Source organism: Rutidosis leptorrhynchoides, chromosome 2 (genome assembly GCF_046630445.1).
Source record: "Rutidosis leptorrhynchoides isolate AG116_Rl617_1_P2 chromosome 2, CSIRO_AGI_Rlap_v1, whole genome shotgun sequence".
NCBI classification, from domain to species: Eukaryota; Viridiplantae; Streptophyta; class Magnoliopsida; order Asterales; family Asteraceae; genus Rutidosis; species Rutidosis leptorrhynchoides.
This window is the reverse complement of record NC_092334.1, coordinates 572,487,102-572,507,752: the sequence shown is the minus strand read 5'-3', so window position 1 is coordinate 572,507,752 and position 20,651 is coordinate 572,487,102. Positions and strand designations below refer to the sequence as shown.

At 34.5% G+C, this 20,651-nt stretch overlaps 1 protein-coding gene across 1 annotated transcript; it reads left to right on the top strand.

Annotated features, from left to right (window-relative positions):
* Positions 1-1,699: 1,699 nt before the first annotated feature.
* Positions 1,700-15,049, top strand: LOC139893197 (protein argonaute 4-like). The gene is made up of 24 exons (XM_071876347.1): positions 1,700-1,772; positions 2,864-2,908; positions 9,305-9,541; positions 9,719-9,924; positions 10,003-10,212; positions 10,804-10,940; positions 11,033-11,130; positions 11,223-11,320; positions 11,412-11,580; positions 11,681-11,797; positions 11,885-11,992; positions 12,089-12,151; positions 12,238-12,351; positions 12,445-12,610; positions 12,758-12,870; positions 12,953-13,090; positions 13,183-13,313; positions 13,472-13,537; positions 13,631-13,694; positions 13,783-13,894; positions 14,031-14,104; positions 14,228-14,322; positions 14,454-14,485; positions 14,614-15,049. The coding sequence occupies exons 3-24, from the start codon at positions 9,314-9,316 to the stop codon at positions 14,793-14,795; spliced, it is 2,721 nt and encodes a 906-aa protein (XP_071732448.1). The 5' UTR covers positions 1,700-1,772; positions 2,864-2,908; positions 9,305-9,313; the 3' UTR covers positions 14,796-15,049.
* The last annotated feature ends 5,602 nt before the right edge of the window (positions 15,050-20,651 follow it).

Below are 20,651 nucleotides of genomic sequence, written 5' to 3'. Positions count from 1 at the left end.
ATATATATATATATATATATATATATATATATATATTTTCCAATCCAATTATAATGGTTCGTGAATCGTCAGGGTTTGGTCAAGGTTAAATGAATGTATGAATACAGTTTACACTTTTTGAGATTCAACTTAACAAACTTTGCTTATCGTGTCGGAATAATATAAAGATAAAGTTTAAATTTGGTCAGAAATTTCCGGGTTGTCACAGGTATCGTTTTCGAAAATAATCCCTCGGAAATGTTGGATTATCCGAGAAATAGTCGTTGTACAAAAGATTACCGGTTTCAATCCGATCTCTTTGTAATCGACGTCTTCTAATAATTCTACGAGAATTTTGAGCTTGATCTTCTTCGTCCATTTCATCAAGCGATTCGAGTAAGTTAAGCGCGTTGTAACCATCTTGAATTAAATCTTCATCGGAATCGGACTGTGCGCTATCACTATCCGTCAGGCTCTCGCTATCGCTCTGAGAATTCAATAAATCATCCGGATCAATTTGGAATTTTTTTTGTATTTGTTTGTGAAATATGAATGGAAGGTTTGTTTTAGTGTGTGATTTTGTCTGTGTAAAGAGTTATATATATAGAGTAAGTAAATGTATTAAAAGAAGAAAAAAAAGCTGAACTAACCGTTGGAAAAATAAAAAAAGTTGGCCCCCACTTTCCTCCCGTTAGCCTCGTTGCAGGCACCACTGGCGGGCCTGGTGGCGGTATGCTGGTGATGGCCGTGACCTGGTGGCGATCGTTAACTGCCATGGTGGCGACTCCATTGCTAGTGGCCTAAATAACTAAGGATTCTCAATGATTATTATAGTTACTCTATCTTTTACGGAGTATACCATTTTCAAATTTCAAGAATCAAATACTTGATCAAATCAAATATTTTGTACATGAGAATCCATACTTAGCAGATAAAATCAAAATACGAAGTAAAAATATAGAATAACAAAATCTTCCTTTGGACCACGATAGCTGTGAAAAAGTAAAAAACGAACACACAGGTGTGGAGGTAATGGCACACCCAATATAACGGACATATCCTGTACATCTTATCTTGTACATCTTGTACAACAACAACAACAACAACAACAACAAAACCCAATACCATATGAGTGGTGTATGGGGGAGGTGAGATGTAGACAATCATTCCTCTATTCTTGAATAAAAACAAGTCATTTCTCCACCCAGAGTGAAAACACTCTCAAAAGTAGAGAAAGTCATCCCTCTCTCTATTCGACGGATAAAGAGATTGCTTCCGAGAGGACCTCCGGCCTTTAAGTAGGAAAAAGTTTTTAAAAAAATAAAAAAAATAATATAAAAATAATTAGACGCCATGAAAATGGTTAAATCAAATTTCCATGGATTTTAACTCCTGCCTGAAATTTAATTTAGGCTCTAAGAGTCAGTCAAGTCACCAATAAATCGACGATTGTTGTCGACTCCCTAGAGTTGTATCTTGTACATCTTGTACATAAAATGCAAATCAAAATACGGAGGCAAAATAAAGAATAACAATTTTTTCTTTTTGACCACTATCGGTGAAAAAGTTAAAACGAACACACACGTGTGTAGGTAATGGCACACCCAATATAACGGACCGGGTGAACGAAAATTAGCGCGTGTGCCTAACACGTCACACACTTCCCCATTTTTAGCAACTTTTTCCGATATATATATACTTCACATATATCATTCGCCCTCTTCACTTCTCACATCACTTTTATTTCTCTTTTAGGGTTTTTTACTGTTCTTCATCGTTGTTGGTAAAATTAGGTAAATTATTAATTTGTTAATTTTTCTTGTAATTGTTTTGAGATTTTACCTTATTCAATCATACATTTTGTTTCTCGTTTTGGATTTTGTTGTTTTTTTTTTCGATACGTTGAAATTTGTGCAATGTTGGTGTGGTTTAGGGCATATATGCAACTATTATCTGTTATAGATATCGTTATTATGAGTTTATACTCAACTTTCGATGATCATGCAAGTGTTTTTCATTTATTATATTTTTTACAGAAAAAATTGGTTGTATTGTGCTTAGTGATTTCTTTTAAAACTTATATACTGTTAAGTGATCTTGTTCGTTTGAGTGAAATTTTTTATGCAAAATATATTTATATTTTAGTTTTTTCGTAATTTTTTTTTTTTTTTTTTTTTGATATTTCTTGAATCGGTGGTGTAATATGACTCCTCTGTTCCACTTATTTTGATTTTGGTTTTGTACTTAAGAAGATCGGTGGAATGTGGGTTTTTAGGGGTTTAATTTTTTTTTTTTTTTTTTCTTGAATCGGTGGTTTAATATTTTCCTCTGTTTCACTTATTTTGTTTTTGGTTTTGTACTTAAAAAGATCGGTAGAATGTGATTTTTTTGGGGGTTTAATATTATTCTTTTTAATATTTCTTGAATCGGTGGTTTAATATTTTTCCTCTGTTTCACTTATTTTGTTATTGGTTTTTTACTTAAAAAGATCGGTAGAATATGGTTTTTTTGGGGGGTTTTGTGACTTTTTCTCTTCTTAGGGTTTGTTTGACAGTCTTTAATTAGGCTTGCGTTGTCTTTTTTACTCTAATAATTTGGTCATGTGTGTATGTGTATTTTACGAAAATTATTTACCATTAATTAATTAATTAATGATGAAGCGGTCTTCAAATACTCCGTATTGTTTGCATATATTATTATTATTTTAATTATTTTATTTTAGTAAAGTAAAGATAGGTAGAAATCTGTTTATTTGGGATTTTATTTTTTATTTTTGTAAGTTATACGGCTTCTTCAATATTTATTTATTTATATAGTACATTAGTACGTCCTCTGTTTGTTTATTATTCTATACAGAGTATTTATTTTATTTTTATTGTTTCAGGGTTTTGGCTGCCGTTCTTGCTCTCTAAGCAAGGGTTTGTCAGAGGTATAATTTCCTCTGCTCTGTGTTGTTTTGTTTTATTTTTGTAATTATGTGGTTTTTATTCACATGCATGAATCTTTATGACTAGCTTATGTGGTTTGATGGATATTAGACAAATATAATTATATAAGGCTATGTTATTGCTATAGTGTAAGGGTATATTATGTAATTGTTCCTCCTATATAATGGAGGCTTATGTAGTGATAATAGACACACAGAACTTACAAGTTCAATATCTCTCCTCCTCTATTATATCTTCTAATATGGTATCAGAGCTGTAAAGGCCTAAGTCCGGCAACAATTCCGGCAGCCAAGCTATTTTCCGGCAACAATTCCGGCCAAAAAAAAACACAAAAAAAAAACTGACCTTTAAAACTCAAAGTATGCTCTGTGAATGCAGCGTTGTCGGAATGTTCACATCAGAAACAAGTTTTTCAGGTCTTAACAACTAAATCCGGTCAACCCAAATCAGAGAAAACCAAATCAACAAACAACTCTAGCCCAAATCAACAAAAATCGCCAACACCACTACCTTCGGAAATTAATTCCGAGCAAGCGCTGAGATTTTCAGCCAAAACCGCCGCCAAACGCGCCGCCACGCGCCGCCAAATCACCAGGACTTTTTCAATCTTCTTTTTCGATTTAGCACGATCTAACCAAAATCAGGAAAAACCGCCAACACCAATAGCTTCGGAATCAAAATCCGAACAAAGCCTGAAATTTTTAGCTTGTTCCGACACAAAACCGCCATCGGCCGCTACTATTCACCGCCAGCAGCACTATTCACCGTCGGTTTTCTTTTTCTTTTTTTGTTTACTGTTTTGGGAACGAATGGAGTAAAAGAGAAATAACCCACTGAAGTTCAACTTCATTTTCTTTTATATTACCTCCCTCCGTACTTATCTATTCTATATTTTATTTTTATTTTTTATTTATTTTCTTTTTAGCAAAAAAAAAAAACAAATACGAAAAAAAAAATACGAAAAAAAACAAATACGAGAAAAAAAAAAGGAGTTACTGTATCATTTTCTCTATTTTTGAAAATGGCACTATTAGCTACATTTACTCCAACAGAGAAAACCGCACACAACTCTCACAAATTTGGTTTCACCTTATCTCCCACGAACTATAGTTACTGGAAGACAATGGTTCAACCGTTCTTCGTCACCAACAAATTGTTTGACTATATTGATGGCACAATCCCTTGTCCACCTAAGAATGTCCCATCATCGGTCCAATCACCAGAAAAAGATGAAGAAACACAATCTCAACCACAAAACCCCAATTACATTAATTGGGTCTCTAATGATGCTCATATACGAATGCTCCTCATTTCTACCATATCCGAAGCATCATTTCAACATGTTCAAGGACTAACGTCTCGTGATCTCTGGTTGTCCCTTGAGCGTGCCTACGCTCCTCACACTTCCTCTCGGGAATACACTTTAAAAACCCAGCTTCTCCGACTACAGATGAAGCCAGATGAAACAACCGCAGACTACCTAACTAGGACTCAAGAATACGATGTTGCGCTCGCTAACATAGGCGAAAAGATGAAAGAAAAAGATTTGGTGATGCTAGTTATATCAGGACTACGAGAGGAATACAACGGTTTAAAATCAAGCCTTCTGGGCCGCGAAAAGCCTCCTACCTTTGTAGACCTTCATGGTCTGCTATCAGACCACGACTACATGATCAAGAAATCTGTACCCGACATTCCTTCAGCTCAAGCATTCACGACTAGCACACAAAGGCGCAATTCAACAGCTCCTAATAATGTCTTACTCGCTTCACAAACAGATCAGCTTCAAGCGGTACAATTGCTTTTATCTCAACTTGGACTCCAAGCTCAACCTGCCCATACACCGGCTGCACAAGCCATGTACACTAACCGATCTGGCAATAACCGTGGTCGTGGACGTGATTACAGACATGGACGAGGCAACTATAACAACAGAAATCAAGCAGGTAATCGAAATTCATTTAACTGGGCTTCTAATCAAAACACAGTTTTTGGCACATGCAACGGGTGTGGGATTGGGCACATCCCATCTCAATGCCCTAATCGTAACCCTGCTACTATGAGACGACAGTCACCTTCAGCCAACTTTACAGACTATCGCTCCCAAGCGTCAACCTCTTGGATCCCAGACACAGGCTCTAGTCACCATGTTGCTCCAGACCTATCCAACTTTGGCAACTCCGAGGTCTACTACGGTGAGGACAATCTTCATGTTGGCAATGGTAAGGGTTTACCCATTCTACACGTTGGTTCCTCACAATTTTCGTCTCCAAACAAAACCTTTTTCCTCAAAGACATACTTCATGTTCCTGAAATAAAACATAAATTACTTTCTGTACAAAAGTTTTGTCTTGATAATAATGTGTATTTTGAATTTCACTCAACTTTCTTTGCTGTGAAGGACAAGATTACACACAATACCCTCCTCACGGGCCCAAGTAATGGTGGTCTTTACTCCTTCCATCTTCCACAGTCTTCACCTATTCACAAAGTAGCATTCTCCACTACCCGTGCATCTTCAATTACCTGGCATCAAAGACTCGGACATCCACATCCACAACTTTTGAAGTCCATGTTATCTAAATACCAGCTGCCTTTACAAAATAAGTATACAAACACCTTTTGTGATTCTTGTAATGTTGGAAAATCCTCTAAACTACATCTATTACCATCTACTTATAAAAGTTCGCACATTTTGGTTTTAGTATTTTGTGATGTATGGGGACCTGCGCCTGTTACCTCCTTTGATGGTCACAAATACTTTTTACTGTGTGTTGATCACTTTTCACGATTTATGTGGTTTTTCCCATTAAAGCTCAAATCTGATGTTTACGCCACCTTTAAGCACTTTGTGGTAATGGTTGAACGACAATTTCAGACCAAACTCAAATCTGTCCAAACTGATTGGGGAGGTGAATTTAGAAATCTCTCTCAATTCTTTTCTCCACTAGGCATCAATCATCGCCTTTCCTGTCCTCATACAAGTGAACAAAATGGTTTGGTTGAAAGACGACATCGACATGTTGTTGAAACCGGTCTTACTTTACTCGCTCAATCACATGTACCACAACGTTTTTGGCATTTTGCTTTTGGCACTGCAGTGTATCTTATCAATCGAATGCCATCCAGAACAAACTCAACAACCTCACCCTTTGAACATGTGTTCAAACATAAACCTGATTTTTCATTTCTTCGAGTTTTTGGGTGCCAATGCTATCCTCATCTTCGTTCATACAATAAACACAAAATGGATTTTCGATCAACGCCTTGTGTATTTCTCGGTTACAGTACCGCCCATCATGGCTATCGATGTTTCGACCTCAAGTCGGATCATATTTATGTAGCCCGACATGTTCGCTTCAATGAGCAATCCTTTCCTTTTAAACAATCTGATACAACCACTCCTACACAACCATTAAATCCCTACATCTCTAAATATCCACATCCATCCTCACAACCTAAAGATTCATCTTCCACAGTTCCTAAGACTAGGTGTGTCCAACCAGAACCAAAAAATACCACCACTCCACCGCTTGGACATGGCACAGTCAAACCACATATCATTCACACATATCATCGTCGCTCAAAACCCTCCTCATCACCACCTCAGCAAAGTCACAACCAGCTACCTCAGACTACTAATATGACCCCTTCCACCAACACTGAGCCACCTCCTCGTTCTCGACCAGCCAATCTTCGGCCCAATCCTAAACAAATCCACCAACATAATGCCACCTCCTATCATACAAGAGGTCCCTTGTCTGAAACTGAACCGAAGAACTTTACCGTTGCTAACAAGGATCCTCAATGGCGTAAATCCATGACCGAAGAGTATTCAGCGTTGGTGCGAAATGGTACTTGGTCACTAGTACCCCGTGTTCCAAACTCAAATGTGGTTGATTGCAAGTGGGTATACAAATTAAAACGGGATCAAACAGGGGCAGTACAACGCTACAAAGCACGTTTAGTTGCCAAAGGGTTTCGACAACAACCAGGCATCGACTATCAGGAAACATTTAGCCCGTAAAATCAACAACCATTCGTGTTGTTCTCTCTTTGGCCGTGTCTCAGAAATGGTCACTCAGGCAACTTGATGTACAAAATGCCTTTTTACATGGTGATCTACAGGAAACTGTTTATCTACAACAACCACCGGGATTTGTCAATTCAGCTAAACCAAATCATGTGTGCCTCCTTCACAAAGCCTTATATGGATTAAAGCAAGCACCTAGAGCATGGTTTCATCGACTCTCTACGGCGCTTCAATCTCTTGGATTTCATGGATCGAAAACAGATACTTCCCTGTTTATCTACTCTAATGGGAACACTCTTCTATACATGCTTGTGTATGTTGATGATATTATTTTAACAGGGAACGATGCAAAGGAAATAGATAGGGTGGTACTAAGTCTTAGCCGCTCATTTGCTGTTAAAGATATGGGTAACTTGTCTTATTTTCTGGGGATTGAAGTCACAAGGAATGGTCACGACATGATTCTATCACAACGCAAATACATCCATGAACTTTTGGAACGTGCTGACTTATCTAATGCTAAGCCAGTTTCATCTCCGATGACAACCAACGCAAAACTTGCTCTTGGTGATAGTGCTACATTTGACAACCCCGTTCAATACCGTCAAATTGTCGGTGCTCTTCAGTACGTTACATTGTCTCGACCGGACATCACTTTCGCAGTCAACAAAGTCTGTCAGTACATGCATTGTCCCACGATAAATCATTGGTCAGCAGTTAAACGAATTCTCCGTTACTTACAGGGTACTGCCAATTATGGGTTACGTTTTATTCACGACTCCGGAACAGTACTTCATGCCTACACTGATTCAACATACAACTCGCTGATGCTGACTGGGCAGGTTGTCCAGATGACCGTCGATCCACGGGAGGATATGCTATATATCTAGGTTCAAATCTAGTATCATGGTCTGCACGAAAACAAAAGACTGTCTCTCGATCCTCAACAGAATCTGAATACAAGGCCCTAGCTGACACAGTTGCGGAACTAACATGGCTTCAAGATCTATTACGTGAACTTCGTGTTCCTGTTAAATCGGTTCCTACCTTATGGTGTGATAACCTTGGTGCTACGTATCTTTCAGCTAACCCAGTATTCCATGCACGTACAAAACATGTAGAAGTTGATTTTCACTTTGTTCGAGAAAGAGTTGCTCAACAAAAACTTTCAGTTCAGTTTATAACTACTGATGATCAGATTGCAGATATCTTCACCAAGCCGCTGTCCTCACCAAGATTTCTCCTGTTACGATCCAAGCTACATGTCGTTTCCCGCCCTTAGCTTGCGGGGGAATATTAGACAAATATAATTGTATAAGGCTATGTTATTGCTATAGTGTAAGGATATATTATGTAATTGTTCCTCCTATATAATGGAGGCTTATGTAGTGATAATAGACACACAGAACTTACAAGTTCAATATCTCTCCTCCTCTATTATATCTTCTAATAATGGATTATTAATGCATACAAATTTATATGTTGGTATTATTCGGTTTTGCTTCTGATTTCGGGCATAAAATATATGTATTTGTATTGTATCATATATCTTGATTTTTTGCAAGGGATTTTCAGATAAATGCTTTGGAAATCTTGAATTATGAATTATATAATGATTTTATGTTATAAAATACAAAATTTCCTGCACTATTTGATCGTTATTTAGATGGGATTTGCTGATCTGTTGTGTGTATGAAATTTTACCTCTTCTCTATGTACTAATTAACTGCTATTTGTTGATTCTGAAAGGGATTTGTTTATTTGTTATTTGCATGTTTACTTATTTACTGCTATTTGGGGCTCTTGTTTTGTGCTTGTGTTTTGGTCTTCTTGGTTTCGTTAAGTGCCTTTGTTATATATAAATTTCTTAGTTTTGACCAAAAAAGTACATCTAAGAACAATTTTGCTATCATTTGTTGGCTTGGGTGTTCTTCAGAGTCTGTTTTCATTCATATCATGTTAAATGTTAATTATTTTTGCAGTATCTACTGGTTTACTTTGCTATTATTTGTTTATTTTGGTTGTCACAATTTTATTCTTGTTCCAAAATAATTAAGCAGTTATCATCGTTTTTGTGGATTTATTCAAGTGTTTTTATTTAAGATTTGGCTTTCTATTCTGAGTTTATAATCCTTGTAATTTTTCTTTTGGTGTTTTTGGTGTCTTTACTGTTAAAATACTTACAGTTATTAATTATTGCGTTTGAAATTCTGCTGCATGATGTTTCTGTTGGTTTGCGTTTTAGTAACTGCATTAATTTTTTGGTGCATTATGTTTATGTTAAAATATAGTTTATGATGGTGTTGACTTGTTCTTTGACCCGTGTTCTCTTTGTTATCTCCAGTAATCGAATATGGATTCGGAAAATGGAAACACAGTGACTGATGTTTTACCACCACCTCCTCCTGTTACCGAAGACATTGTTCCAATCAAAGCTGAGCCCGAACCCGTCAAGAAGAAGGTCATGCGGGTCCCCATGGCTAGACGTGGTCTGGCCACCAAAGGTCAAAAAGCGCAGCTTTTGACCAATCACTTTAAAGTCAACGTCTCTAACGTTGATGGCCACTTCTTTCACTACAGTGTATGCTTTATGTTCATCTATTAGCTTATTTATATTTATATTTATATTTATACTCTAATACAATTTATGTCTGAACAGGGCATTTGTCTGACATTTTTGCTCATTATTAAGTTTTTTTTAATTATTTTTTACAAGTTGTAATAAACGTGTAACAAGTATTGTAATTTTGTGAAAAAGGTGGCCCTATTCTATGAAGATGGTCGACCTACAGATGGGAAAGGTATTGGAAGAAAAGTGCTCGATAAAGTTCACGAAACGTACAAATCTGAACTAGATGGAAAAGAATTTGCATATGACGGGGAAAAAAGTTTGTTTACTATTGGCGCACTTCCAAGAAACAAACTTGAGTTCACTGTTGTACTGGATAACGTCATGTCAAACAGGTACGTTTGTATAGTTAGCCTTTTTTGAGTTGTAGAATAGTTAGAAACAATGGAAATCTTACATGTTTATATATACAGAAACAATGGAAATGCAAGCCCTGATAATGATGCTGACAAGAAACGTATCCGCCGTTCGTACCAATCGAAATCTTTTAAAGTTGAGTTGAGTTTTGCAGCTAAAATTCCGATGCAGGCAATTGCGCAAGCTTTACGAGGACAAGAATCTGAAAACTCCCAAGAAGCCCTGAGGGTGCTTGATATAATCCTAAGGCAGCATGCAGCAAAACAGTAAGGAACAGTGTTTGAATTAAATTCATGTGCTACTTTTTTGAGTTCTGACCTATTTGACTAACCCATTTCATTTTGACTGTTGTTAGCCACAATATATAATCTAACTTATTGACTGTGTTAAGTAGTCATGCTTAATGTGTTTTAGTTAGTTAAAATTAGTGCTTACCTTTGATGTAAAGTGTACCTTAATAGGTTAACACAGTCGATGTATTATAATGGTGATTACAATAAGCTTAATATTAACCTCTCAAAAGGGGAAATTGATATTTTAGTAAGTACCAGGGGTATAAATTACTTATACCTTTGAATAACATTTTTAAGTTATGACTTATTTGACTAACCTATTTCATTTTGACAGTTGTCTAGTTAACCTGTTAGCCACAAAATATTATCCAACTCATTGATTGTGTTAAGTGGTAACTTAATGTGTTTTAGTTACTTAATAATTAGTGCTTACCTTTGACGTATTGCAAAATGTACCTTCATAGATTAACACAGTCAACATATCTTAATAATGATCACCTGGATAAAAATTACTGAATTATTGTTGTATTTCTTTTGCCTAACTCTTTATTATTGAATAATCAGGGGATGCCTTCTTGTTCGTCAGTCATTTTTTCACAATGATGTTAAGACCTTCACTGATGTGGGAGGTGGTGTCCTTGGATGCCGTGGGTTCCACACAAGTTTTCGTACATCTCAGGGTGGTCTATCCCTCAACATTGGTAATCTTTTTATATATACGGACCCACTTGATAATATGAAATTTAACAGGGTTTGAATGTTTGATTAGTAACTGTGGTTTATAATTGATCAGATGTATCTACCACCATGATTATCCAACCTGGGCCAGTGGTTGATTTTCTGATTGCTAACCAAAATGTGAAAGATCCCTTTTCCATTGACTGGACAAAGGTAATATTAATATTAATTATAATTATTACGGAGTATATTAATATTTTTTCCCATGGTACTATTTTAAATGTTCTTTTTAATTGTGCTTACAGGCAAAGCGTACCCTGAAGAACCTTAGGATCAAGAATGAGGAGACAAATACTGAATACAAGATAACTGGTTTGAGTGAGAAACCTTGCAATCAGCAGCTGTATGTTTTCTTTTTTATATTATATTGTGATTGTGATTGTGATTGATGGTGCAAAAAACAGAATATCAAGTAAAGTTGATGACTTTTGTAGGTTTTCATTGAGACAAAAGTCAAAGGACGAGAATGGTGAATTTAAGACAGATGAAGTCACTGTGTACGATTATTTTGTGAATATTCGCAAGCTTAATCTGCGCTACTCTGCTGAGCTACCGTGCATTAATGTTGGGAAGCCAAAAAAGCCAATATTTCTTCCTATCGAGGTGCAGCAATGAGACTTCATTTAGTTGAGATTGATGATTTTTTTTACTTATAAAATGAATATGAATTTAACTTTTAGAGTTGTAACTGAATAATTTGTAGTTCTGCTCATTGGTTTCGTTGCAACGCTACACAAAATCACTCAATACAATGCAACGAGCGAGTTTGGTGGAGAAATCCCGCCAAAAGCCACAAGAAAGAATGAGGGTTTTGACTGATGTATGGCTCTTAAACTTCTAAGTGATACTATTGAGTAAAAGGTCCTCCTATTGTTTACTTATTTAAAAATTTATTTGTGTATTTCAGGCTTTAAGACTCAACAATTATGATGCTGAGCCTCTGCTGAAATCTTGTGGCATTTCGATTAACAACAGTTTCACACAAGTTGAAGGAAGAGTTCTTCCAGCACCAAGGGTACTTCTTTTACTGGCTTATAATTCTTTAATTTTTATTAATTTTTTGGCTATGTTTAGTTTGATGTATCATTTATCATATTATAATATATTTCAGCTGAAAGTTGGAAATGGTGAAGATTTCTTTCCGCGAAATGGCCGCTGGAACTTTAACAACAAGGTTCTTTTTTTTTTTGGTTCTAGAAAATGTTCTGTTACGATTGTACAATAGACTCGTGATTAAAATCTTTTTTTATTATGATACAGAAACTTGTGGATCCCACAACTATCACCAAATGGGCAGTTGTTAACTTCTCTGCTAGATGTGACATTCGTAACCTTGTAAGGGATTTGATAAAATGTGGAGGCTTGAAAGGAATTGTACGTTCTTTTCATTCAAATATTTTTGGGAATAATATTCATTAATTTTGTGAATACTTTTGACTTACTGAAATGTTTCCTTCAAATTAATAGAAAATCGAAGATCCTTTTGAGGTGTTTGAGGAGAGTCCTCAAAATAGGCGGGCTCCACCACTTGTTAGAGTCGAGAAAATGTTTGAATACATTCAGTCCAAACTTCCTGGGGCTCCACAGTTTTTACTTTGCTTATTGCCTGAGAGAAAGAACTCCGATCTCTATGGTCTGCTACTTATTATTATTATTATTATTATTATTATTATTATTATTATTATTATTATTATTATTATTATTATTATTATTATTATTATTATTATTATTATTATTATTATTTATTTTTTTAACGGAACCTTTTAATGTGACACTGAAGGTCCTTGGAAGAAGAAGAATCTTGCTGATTATGGAATAGTGACTCAATGCATTGCTCCCACGAGGGTCAATGATCAGTATTTGACTAATGTACTGCTGAAGATTAATGCCAAGGTGAGTTCATCATTATAACGACACACTAGAAAAAGAAAAAAAAAACGATGCTAAAATTTGAACCGTTTTTTTGCATATACAGCTCGGAGGATTGAACTCGAAGCTAGCTGTTGAGGTTAACCCGTCAATTCCACTTGTATCTAAGACCCCAACAATCATTCTTGGGATGGACGTTTCTCATGGCCAACCTGGACAGTCTGATGTCCCCTCAATTGCTGCGGTAAATTTAACCATTTAAAAATAAATATATTTACCAAGTACTTTTTTTCGTATGGAAAATTGTGAGCAAGTTAATTTTTTTTTTTTCCGTAGGTTGTTAGTTCACGTCACTATCCGTTGATCTCTCGTTATAGAGCTTCTGTGCGTACTCAGTCCCCGAAAGTGGAAATGATAGACTCTTTGTTTAAAAAGGTTTCTGATACCGAGGATGAAGGTATCATGAGGTAAACTTTCTCTTCTGTTTTCCTTTTTTACCCTCAGGAGTTCTTACAATACGGATTACAGATGCTAAAGTGGTAAGTTCCAAGTATAGAAAATAGTTATGGGCCTTTATGCTTGATTTTAAGTTGGTAATAAATATTTTATGTTATATGTTATTCAGGGAGCTTCTTCTTGACTTTTACGTGACCTCAGCCAAGCGAAAGCCCGAGCAGATCATTATCTTTAGGTAAAAAATTTTAATTATGATGTGGTTTTTGATTTTACAGATGTTTTATTACTTTGTGAAAGTTCAATTAATTGTTTGGTGTTCAATATTTAGGGATGGTGTTAGTGAGTCTCAGTTCTCTCAGGTTCTCAACATCGAATTGGACCAAATTATCGAGGTTTGATCAGCATTACAGTTCAGAAAATCATTTTATTAGCATGATGTGACCCTTATTAAATATATTTTTAATTTTAATGATGGTGCAGGCATGCAAATTTCTGGATGATAAATGGTGCCCTAAATTCCTTGTGATAATTGCCCAAAAGAATCACCACACCAAGTTCTTCCAGCCAGGATCTCCGGATAATGTTCCACCTGGTACGCCTAGGCTGCAACTTCTAACGATATTATTGGAGTTACCATAACAAAAATAATTCAGATTTATTAATCCAAAACGTTGCGCTCAATTTCATTTTAAGTGATGTCTTAAGCAACTTTATTTCCATTGCAACAGGAACGGTGATTGATAACAAGGTGTGTCATCCCCGTAACAATGATTTTTATATGTGCGCTCATGCTGGGATGATTGTAAGTATTACAAACTTCTTTATTTCTTATCATTATTATTATGAGATAAAAGTCAACGAAGAAACTTTTGCTAATTCTATGTTACTGTTCTGCTAATTTCATGAAATAATAATTCAATATCAGGGTACAACAAGGCCCACACATTATCATGTGCTGTATGATGAAATCGGGTTTTCAGCTGATGATCTCCAGGAGCTTGTTCACTCTTTGTCTTATGTGTAAGTTTATGCTTTCATATGTATTTTCCTTGTTTATTAATTTCTCTACGCTCTAGTTATGAGATAATTTCTATCGAGTTTTTTGTATTTTGGTTCATCTAAATATGTGTTTAAATTTTGAATTGTGACAGTTACCAGAGAAGCACCACTGCAATTTCTGTTGGTAAGTTCAAATTTTGAATTGCAACATGTGAATGTAAATTTGGGCAACAAAGTATAATTTTTTACGGCTGTTATTACATACACTTGTATCTGTTTATCGACTTATATGATATTTGTTGTTGTATGCAGTTGCACCTATATGCTATGCTCATTTAGCAGCCACACAGATGTCTCAGTTCATGAAGTTTGAAGAACACTCGGAGACATCTTCGAGCCATGGTGGAACTGGTGTTACATCTGCCGGAGCAGTGCCAGTACCTCAGTTACCAAAATTGCAGGAGAATGTCTGCAATTCTATGTTTTTCTGCTAAATGTCTTAAAAGTCTATCAGACAATAGTTTTGTGCACAAGTGGTATTTTTGTGGCCTGGCTAGCTCCTTTCGCAGAGTTGAACTAAAGGTCTCAATGTCTAGTACTTTAGGATATGTTGGTATTTTGCGCTGGTAGAAACAGCTGTTCTGTGAATGTTTTGCATGTTGCCTGCTTGCTTGGATCTAGTTACTGCTTTTGGATGCTTATGTTTGCTTTAGTCATTGTTGATACCCAGAATACTCTATCTTGAAGGTTTGCCAACACTAAACATAACTTTTGAAAACTAGTGAACTGAAGACCTGAAATGCTTAAACATTTACTACCTGATACTAAATTTAACCAGTGGTCCGTGGTAGCAAATGGACGGCTCCTCCGTACTAGTGAATAATCGACAACTGAACACACCTTGATCGTAATAGTAATCATACAACTAGCAAGTTCGGTAACTTTTTCGTGACATTTAGCTTTGAATAAACCTTATGATTACAAGGCTATTACACTTTGTTTTGGAGTATGTACTTTAGATTTAGGTGCTCAGGTTCGTATTTGTTGTTATTTCCGTGTGCAATCCCCTAAGAATCAACGTTTATCTTTTGTGGCTTCAAAAAAATATGTCCTTGGTTCACGTTTTGTATGTATAGTAGATTAACATACCATGATTAGCGGATAATTTATTTATCTATATATCAACCCCTAAATGCCCTTAGTTACTGTGCAATCTGTCTTAATCGGTAATTTTACCTCTGTCTATTTTGGTAATTTTACACATTAGGTTTTTATACTTCTTCTACACTCTTCTCCATTCTTAACGCCACTTGTTTTCACTTACTTTCTTCACCTCATTCCTTCGCCATTCGCAGCCCTATTTCTACATTCGACGGCAAACAATCGATCTAACAATAACTAGTCAAAAACCAAATACAAAACCTAATAATTCGATGTCATAGTACAAGAAAACTCTTTATGAGTACAATGCACATGGGTGAAGTTTCAAACAGCTTATCATCGTTGTTATCTCCGAATGATAATTTGATTTGTAGTCCATTTTACCATGAAAAATCAAAGAAATATAAAAATTCTAAAATCAGACGTTATATCCTAATTGTCAATTGTAACTAACCATAAAAAATGTTGTATTACTCTCGTACGATTCTATTTAATTACCAGAATAAAAAATTATTCTTAATGAATTAAAAATCATACGTACTTGATATTGCTCTAAACATACATATTATTCGACGCAATATCAGTTATATTTCATCAGCTTTTATCATTTACAAAGACATTCAATGTATAATATTCAAGAAAAACGACAAAAGCGGACAAGAGCTTGCTGTTTGAAGAAACGACGATAAAACGAGGGGTTTTAACCAAATTTATATCAAGAAACGTTTATCCGAATAAAAGTACAAGATGATCGAAGAAAAAGAGTTCAAATAGAAAGTCCCAAGTCAATATATATCGATACGAGGTCAACAAAGAACAAACGAGAAAATAAAAATATGAAAACTGCCATTTACTCTTACGCGAATCGTGTAGGATTACACGAAACGCGTAGTAATTTGTTCTTACACGAATCGTGTAGACTCTACACGAAACGCGTAATGTTAGGCCGAGTTTAATCATGGATCAGAAATGGGGCGGCTGCTTTTGAGATTAAAAACTATTCTTTTTCCTAGTGCTACAGCAAATGGGATGGCTTTTTGACCAACTATATCACTAATCCTCAATGTTAAATACGGAGTAGCAGTCAGTGTACAAGGTGGTGGAGACAACACATAATATACACCAATTACTATACAGAAATATAGTGTCATTTTATTACTTTGTATTAATTTCAAGGTTCAAATATTTAGGTAGTTTTAAATATTAAGGGTGTATTGTTCGTGATAAAGGGTGTTATTATTGTAATTTTCTACCGTTTGAAGTTAATGAAAGTGAAGAATTTTTAGTAAGTTTACTCTGTTAAAATTATCGTTGTTATTATGTTTGCATATTTATATTTTTATGTTTACCCTAGTGTAATGAATAGCTAAATTTTCATAGTGTTTGCTTAGATGTAGAGCCCCTAGTGAAATGGATTGTTATCAATTGTAAAAGTTAAAATGTAACTTTAGTATTTTTAATATTGAGCCTAGTTAAAAGAATCATTATTGTGTAATTAGGTATTTAACCCTTGCCACTTAATTTATTAGATTTAAATAACGAAAGTTATTTTTATTTACATAAATTAAGCTTCAACATTAAAAATGATCTAGACGAATTTATGGATAAGTTATTAACACCAATTCAGAAATAAACTTCGGTGGTTTGGGTAATATCAATAATTATATGACAGTGAAATTGTAAAAAGGGAAACCGTTACGATTTGGGTATTGGCGAAAGTCAAAACTAGGCTAGGTCTCAATTTAAATACTTAGGGAATAGTAGCTATCTAAAAAGAATCCGATGAAAATTAGATTTATTTTAGTTAGTTGTAACCTTATATTTATTCGAAAGAAAAATATAAAGTTTATTACTAAAACATTTTAAATAGGGCTTAAAACTCAAAACAATCCATGGACCTAGGGGTGACACATTTAAGTAAATACTCCCATTTATCCCATTTATATTTTTTATAAAAGTATTATTATTATTATTTACGAATTATTATTATAAAATATAAAAGATTACATAAAAATACTTAAAATTCGTACCAGACATTATTTATACCATACGCGAAACGTGTATGATTACACGAAACGCGTAAGCCTGTTTATCAAACTGTACGATCAGATCTACACAATTCGTGTAAGGTTTAAGATATACGCGATGAAATGTCCCGTTCTTATTGATTAAAAACGTTCCATATTAATTGATTTCGTTGCGAGGTTTTGACCTCTATATGAGACGTTTTTCAAAGACTGCATTCATTTTAAAACAAACCATAACCTTTATTTCATCAATAAAGGTTTAAAAGTTTTACGTAGATTATCAAATAATGATAATCTAAAATATCCTGTTTACACACGACCATTACATAATGGTTTACAATACAAATATGTTACAACAAAATAAGTTTCTTGAATGCAGTTTTTACACAATATCATACAAGCATGGACTCCAAATCTCGTCCTTATTTAAGTATGCGACAGCGGAAGCTCTTAATAATCACCTGAGAATAAACATGCTTTAAAACGTCAACAAAAATGTTGGTGAGTTATAGGTTTAACCTATATATATCAAATCATAATAATAGACCACAAGATTTCATATTTCAATACATATCCCATACATAGAGATAAAAATCATTCATATGGTGAACACCTGGTAACCGACATTAACAAGATGCATATATAAGAATATCCCCATCATTCCGGGACACCCTTCGGATATGATATAAATTTCGAAGTACTAAAGCATCCGGTACTTTGGATGGGGTTTGTTAAGCCCAATAGATCTATCTTTAGGATTCGCGTCAATTAGGGTGTCTGTTCCCTAATTCTTAGATTACCAGACTTAATAAAAAGGGGCATATTCGATTTCGATAATTCAACCATAGAATGTAGTTTCACGTACTTGTGTCTATTTTGTAAATCATTTATAAAACCTGCATGTATTCTCATCCCAAAAATATTAGATTTTAAAAGTGGGACTATAACTCACTTTCACAGATTTTTACTTCGTCGAGAAGTAAGACTTGGCCACTGTTGATTCACGAACCTATAACAATATATACATATATATTAAAGTATGTTCAAAATATATTTACAACACTTTTAATATATTTTGATGTTTTAAGTTTATTAAGTCAGCTGTCCTCGTTAGTAACCTACAACTAGTTGTCCACAGTTAGATGTACAGAAATAAATCAATAAATATTATCTTGAATCAATCCACGACCCAGTGTATACGTATCTCAGTATTGATCACAACTCAAACTATATATATTTTGGAATCAACCTCAACCCTGTATAGCTAACTCCAACATTCACATATAGAGTGTCTATGGTTGTTCCGAAATATATATAGATGTGTCGACATGATAGGTCGAAACATTGTATACGTGTCTATGGTATCTCAAGATTACATAATATACAATACAAGTTGATTAAGTTATGGTTGGAATAGATTTGTTACCAATTTTCACGTAGCTAAAATGAGAAAAATTATCCAATCTTGTTTTACCCATAACTTCTTCATTTTAAATCCGTTTTGAGTGAATCAAATTGCTATGGTTTCATATTGAACTATATTTTATGAATCTAAACAGAAAAAGTATAGGTTTATAGTCGGAAAAATAAGTTACAAGTCGTTTTTGTAAAGGTAGTCATTTCAGTCGAAAGAACGACGTCTAGATGACCATTTTAGAAAACATACTTCCACTTTGAGTTTAACCATAATTTTTGGATATAGTTTCATGTTCATAATAAAAATCATTTTCTCAGAATAACAACTTTTAAATCAAAGTTTATCATAGTTTTTAATTAACTAACCCAAAACAGCCCGCGGTGTTACTACGACGGCGTAAATCCGGTTTTACGGTGTTTTTCGTGTTTCCAGGTTTTAAATCATTAAGTTAGCATATCATATAGATATAGAACATGTGTTTAGTTAATTTTAAAAGTCAAGTTAGAAGGATTAACTTTTGTTTGCGAACAAGTTTAGAATTAACTAAACTATGTTCTAGTGATTACGAGTTTAAACCTTCGAATAAGATAGTTTTATATATATGAATCGAATGATGTTATGAACATCATTACTACCTCAAGTTTAGTAGGTAAACCTACTGGAAGTGACAAGAAATGATCTAGCTTCAAAGGATCTTGGATGGCTTGAAAGTTCTTGAAGTAGGATCATGACACAAAAACAAGTTCAAGTAAGATTTTTGCTCGAATTACGATAGTTTATAGTTATAGAAATTGAATCAAAGTTTGAATATGAATATTACCTTGAATAAGAAAGATAACCTACTGTATATAACAAAGGTTTCTTGATCTTAGATGATTACTTGGAATGGATTAGAAAGCTTGGAAGTAAATTAGTAAACTTGAAGGGATTTTTGAAGTATTCTTGAAGTGTTCTTCCTATGATGATTATAGCTTGATTCTTGAAGTGATTTTTGATGAAGATGATGATTAACTACTGGAAAAATACGTTCATAATAGTGTGGGTGTGTTGAGAGAGAATTAGAAAGAGATTTGGAAGTGAAATGGAGTGAATGATGAGTGTTAATTGGTGAGTGGTGAGTGGGGTTAAAAGGAGTTCTAGTTAGTTGACTAGCTCATGGTAGAAGTTAAAATTGATTAGTCATACATGACATAATCAAGAGTGGAATCCCATGCTAGTTCCTATTGGTATATACCCATAGTAAGTACGTTTTGAAGCTGTGTATAATACGGGTAAGAATACGACTAGAATTCTTGATGAAAGAAAAGAATGGGAAAGTAACTGTAACCATTTTCGTTAAGTATGAGTGTTTTGATATATGTCTTGAAGTCTTCCAAAAGTATTTTAATACATCTAAATACACTATATGTATATACATTTTAACGGAGTCGTTAAGTCATCGTTAGTCGTTACATGTAAGTGTTGTTTTGAAACCTTTAAGTTAACGATCTCAATTAATGTTGTTAACCCATTATTTATTATATCTAATGAGATGTTAAATTATTATATTATCATGATATTATTATATATTAATATATCTTAATATGATATATATACATTTAAATGTCGTTACAACGATAATCGTTACATATATGTCTCGTTTCGAAATCCTTAAGTTAGTAGTCTTGTTTATATGTATATAACTCATTGTTAATATACTTATGGAGATACTTACTTATCATAATCTCATGTTAACCATATGTATA

Bases quoted from the DNA above. Each gene is read 5' to 3' on its own strand.
- LOC139893197 (XM_071876347.1), top strand. From the start codon at position 9,314: ATGGATTCGGAAAATGGAAACACAGTGACTGATGTTTTACCACCACCT. The intron at 9,925-10,002 runs GTACGTTTGTAT...TTATATATACAG, and splicing joins GATAACGTCATGTCAAACAG to AAACAATGGAAATGCAAGCC. The intron at 13,538-13,630 runs GTAAAAAATTTT...TTCAATATTTAG, and splicing joins GAGCAGATCATTATCTTTAG to GGATGGTGTTAGTGAGTCTC.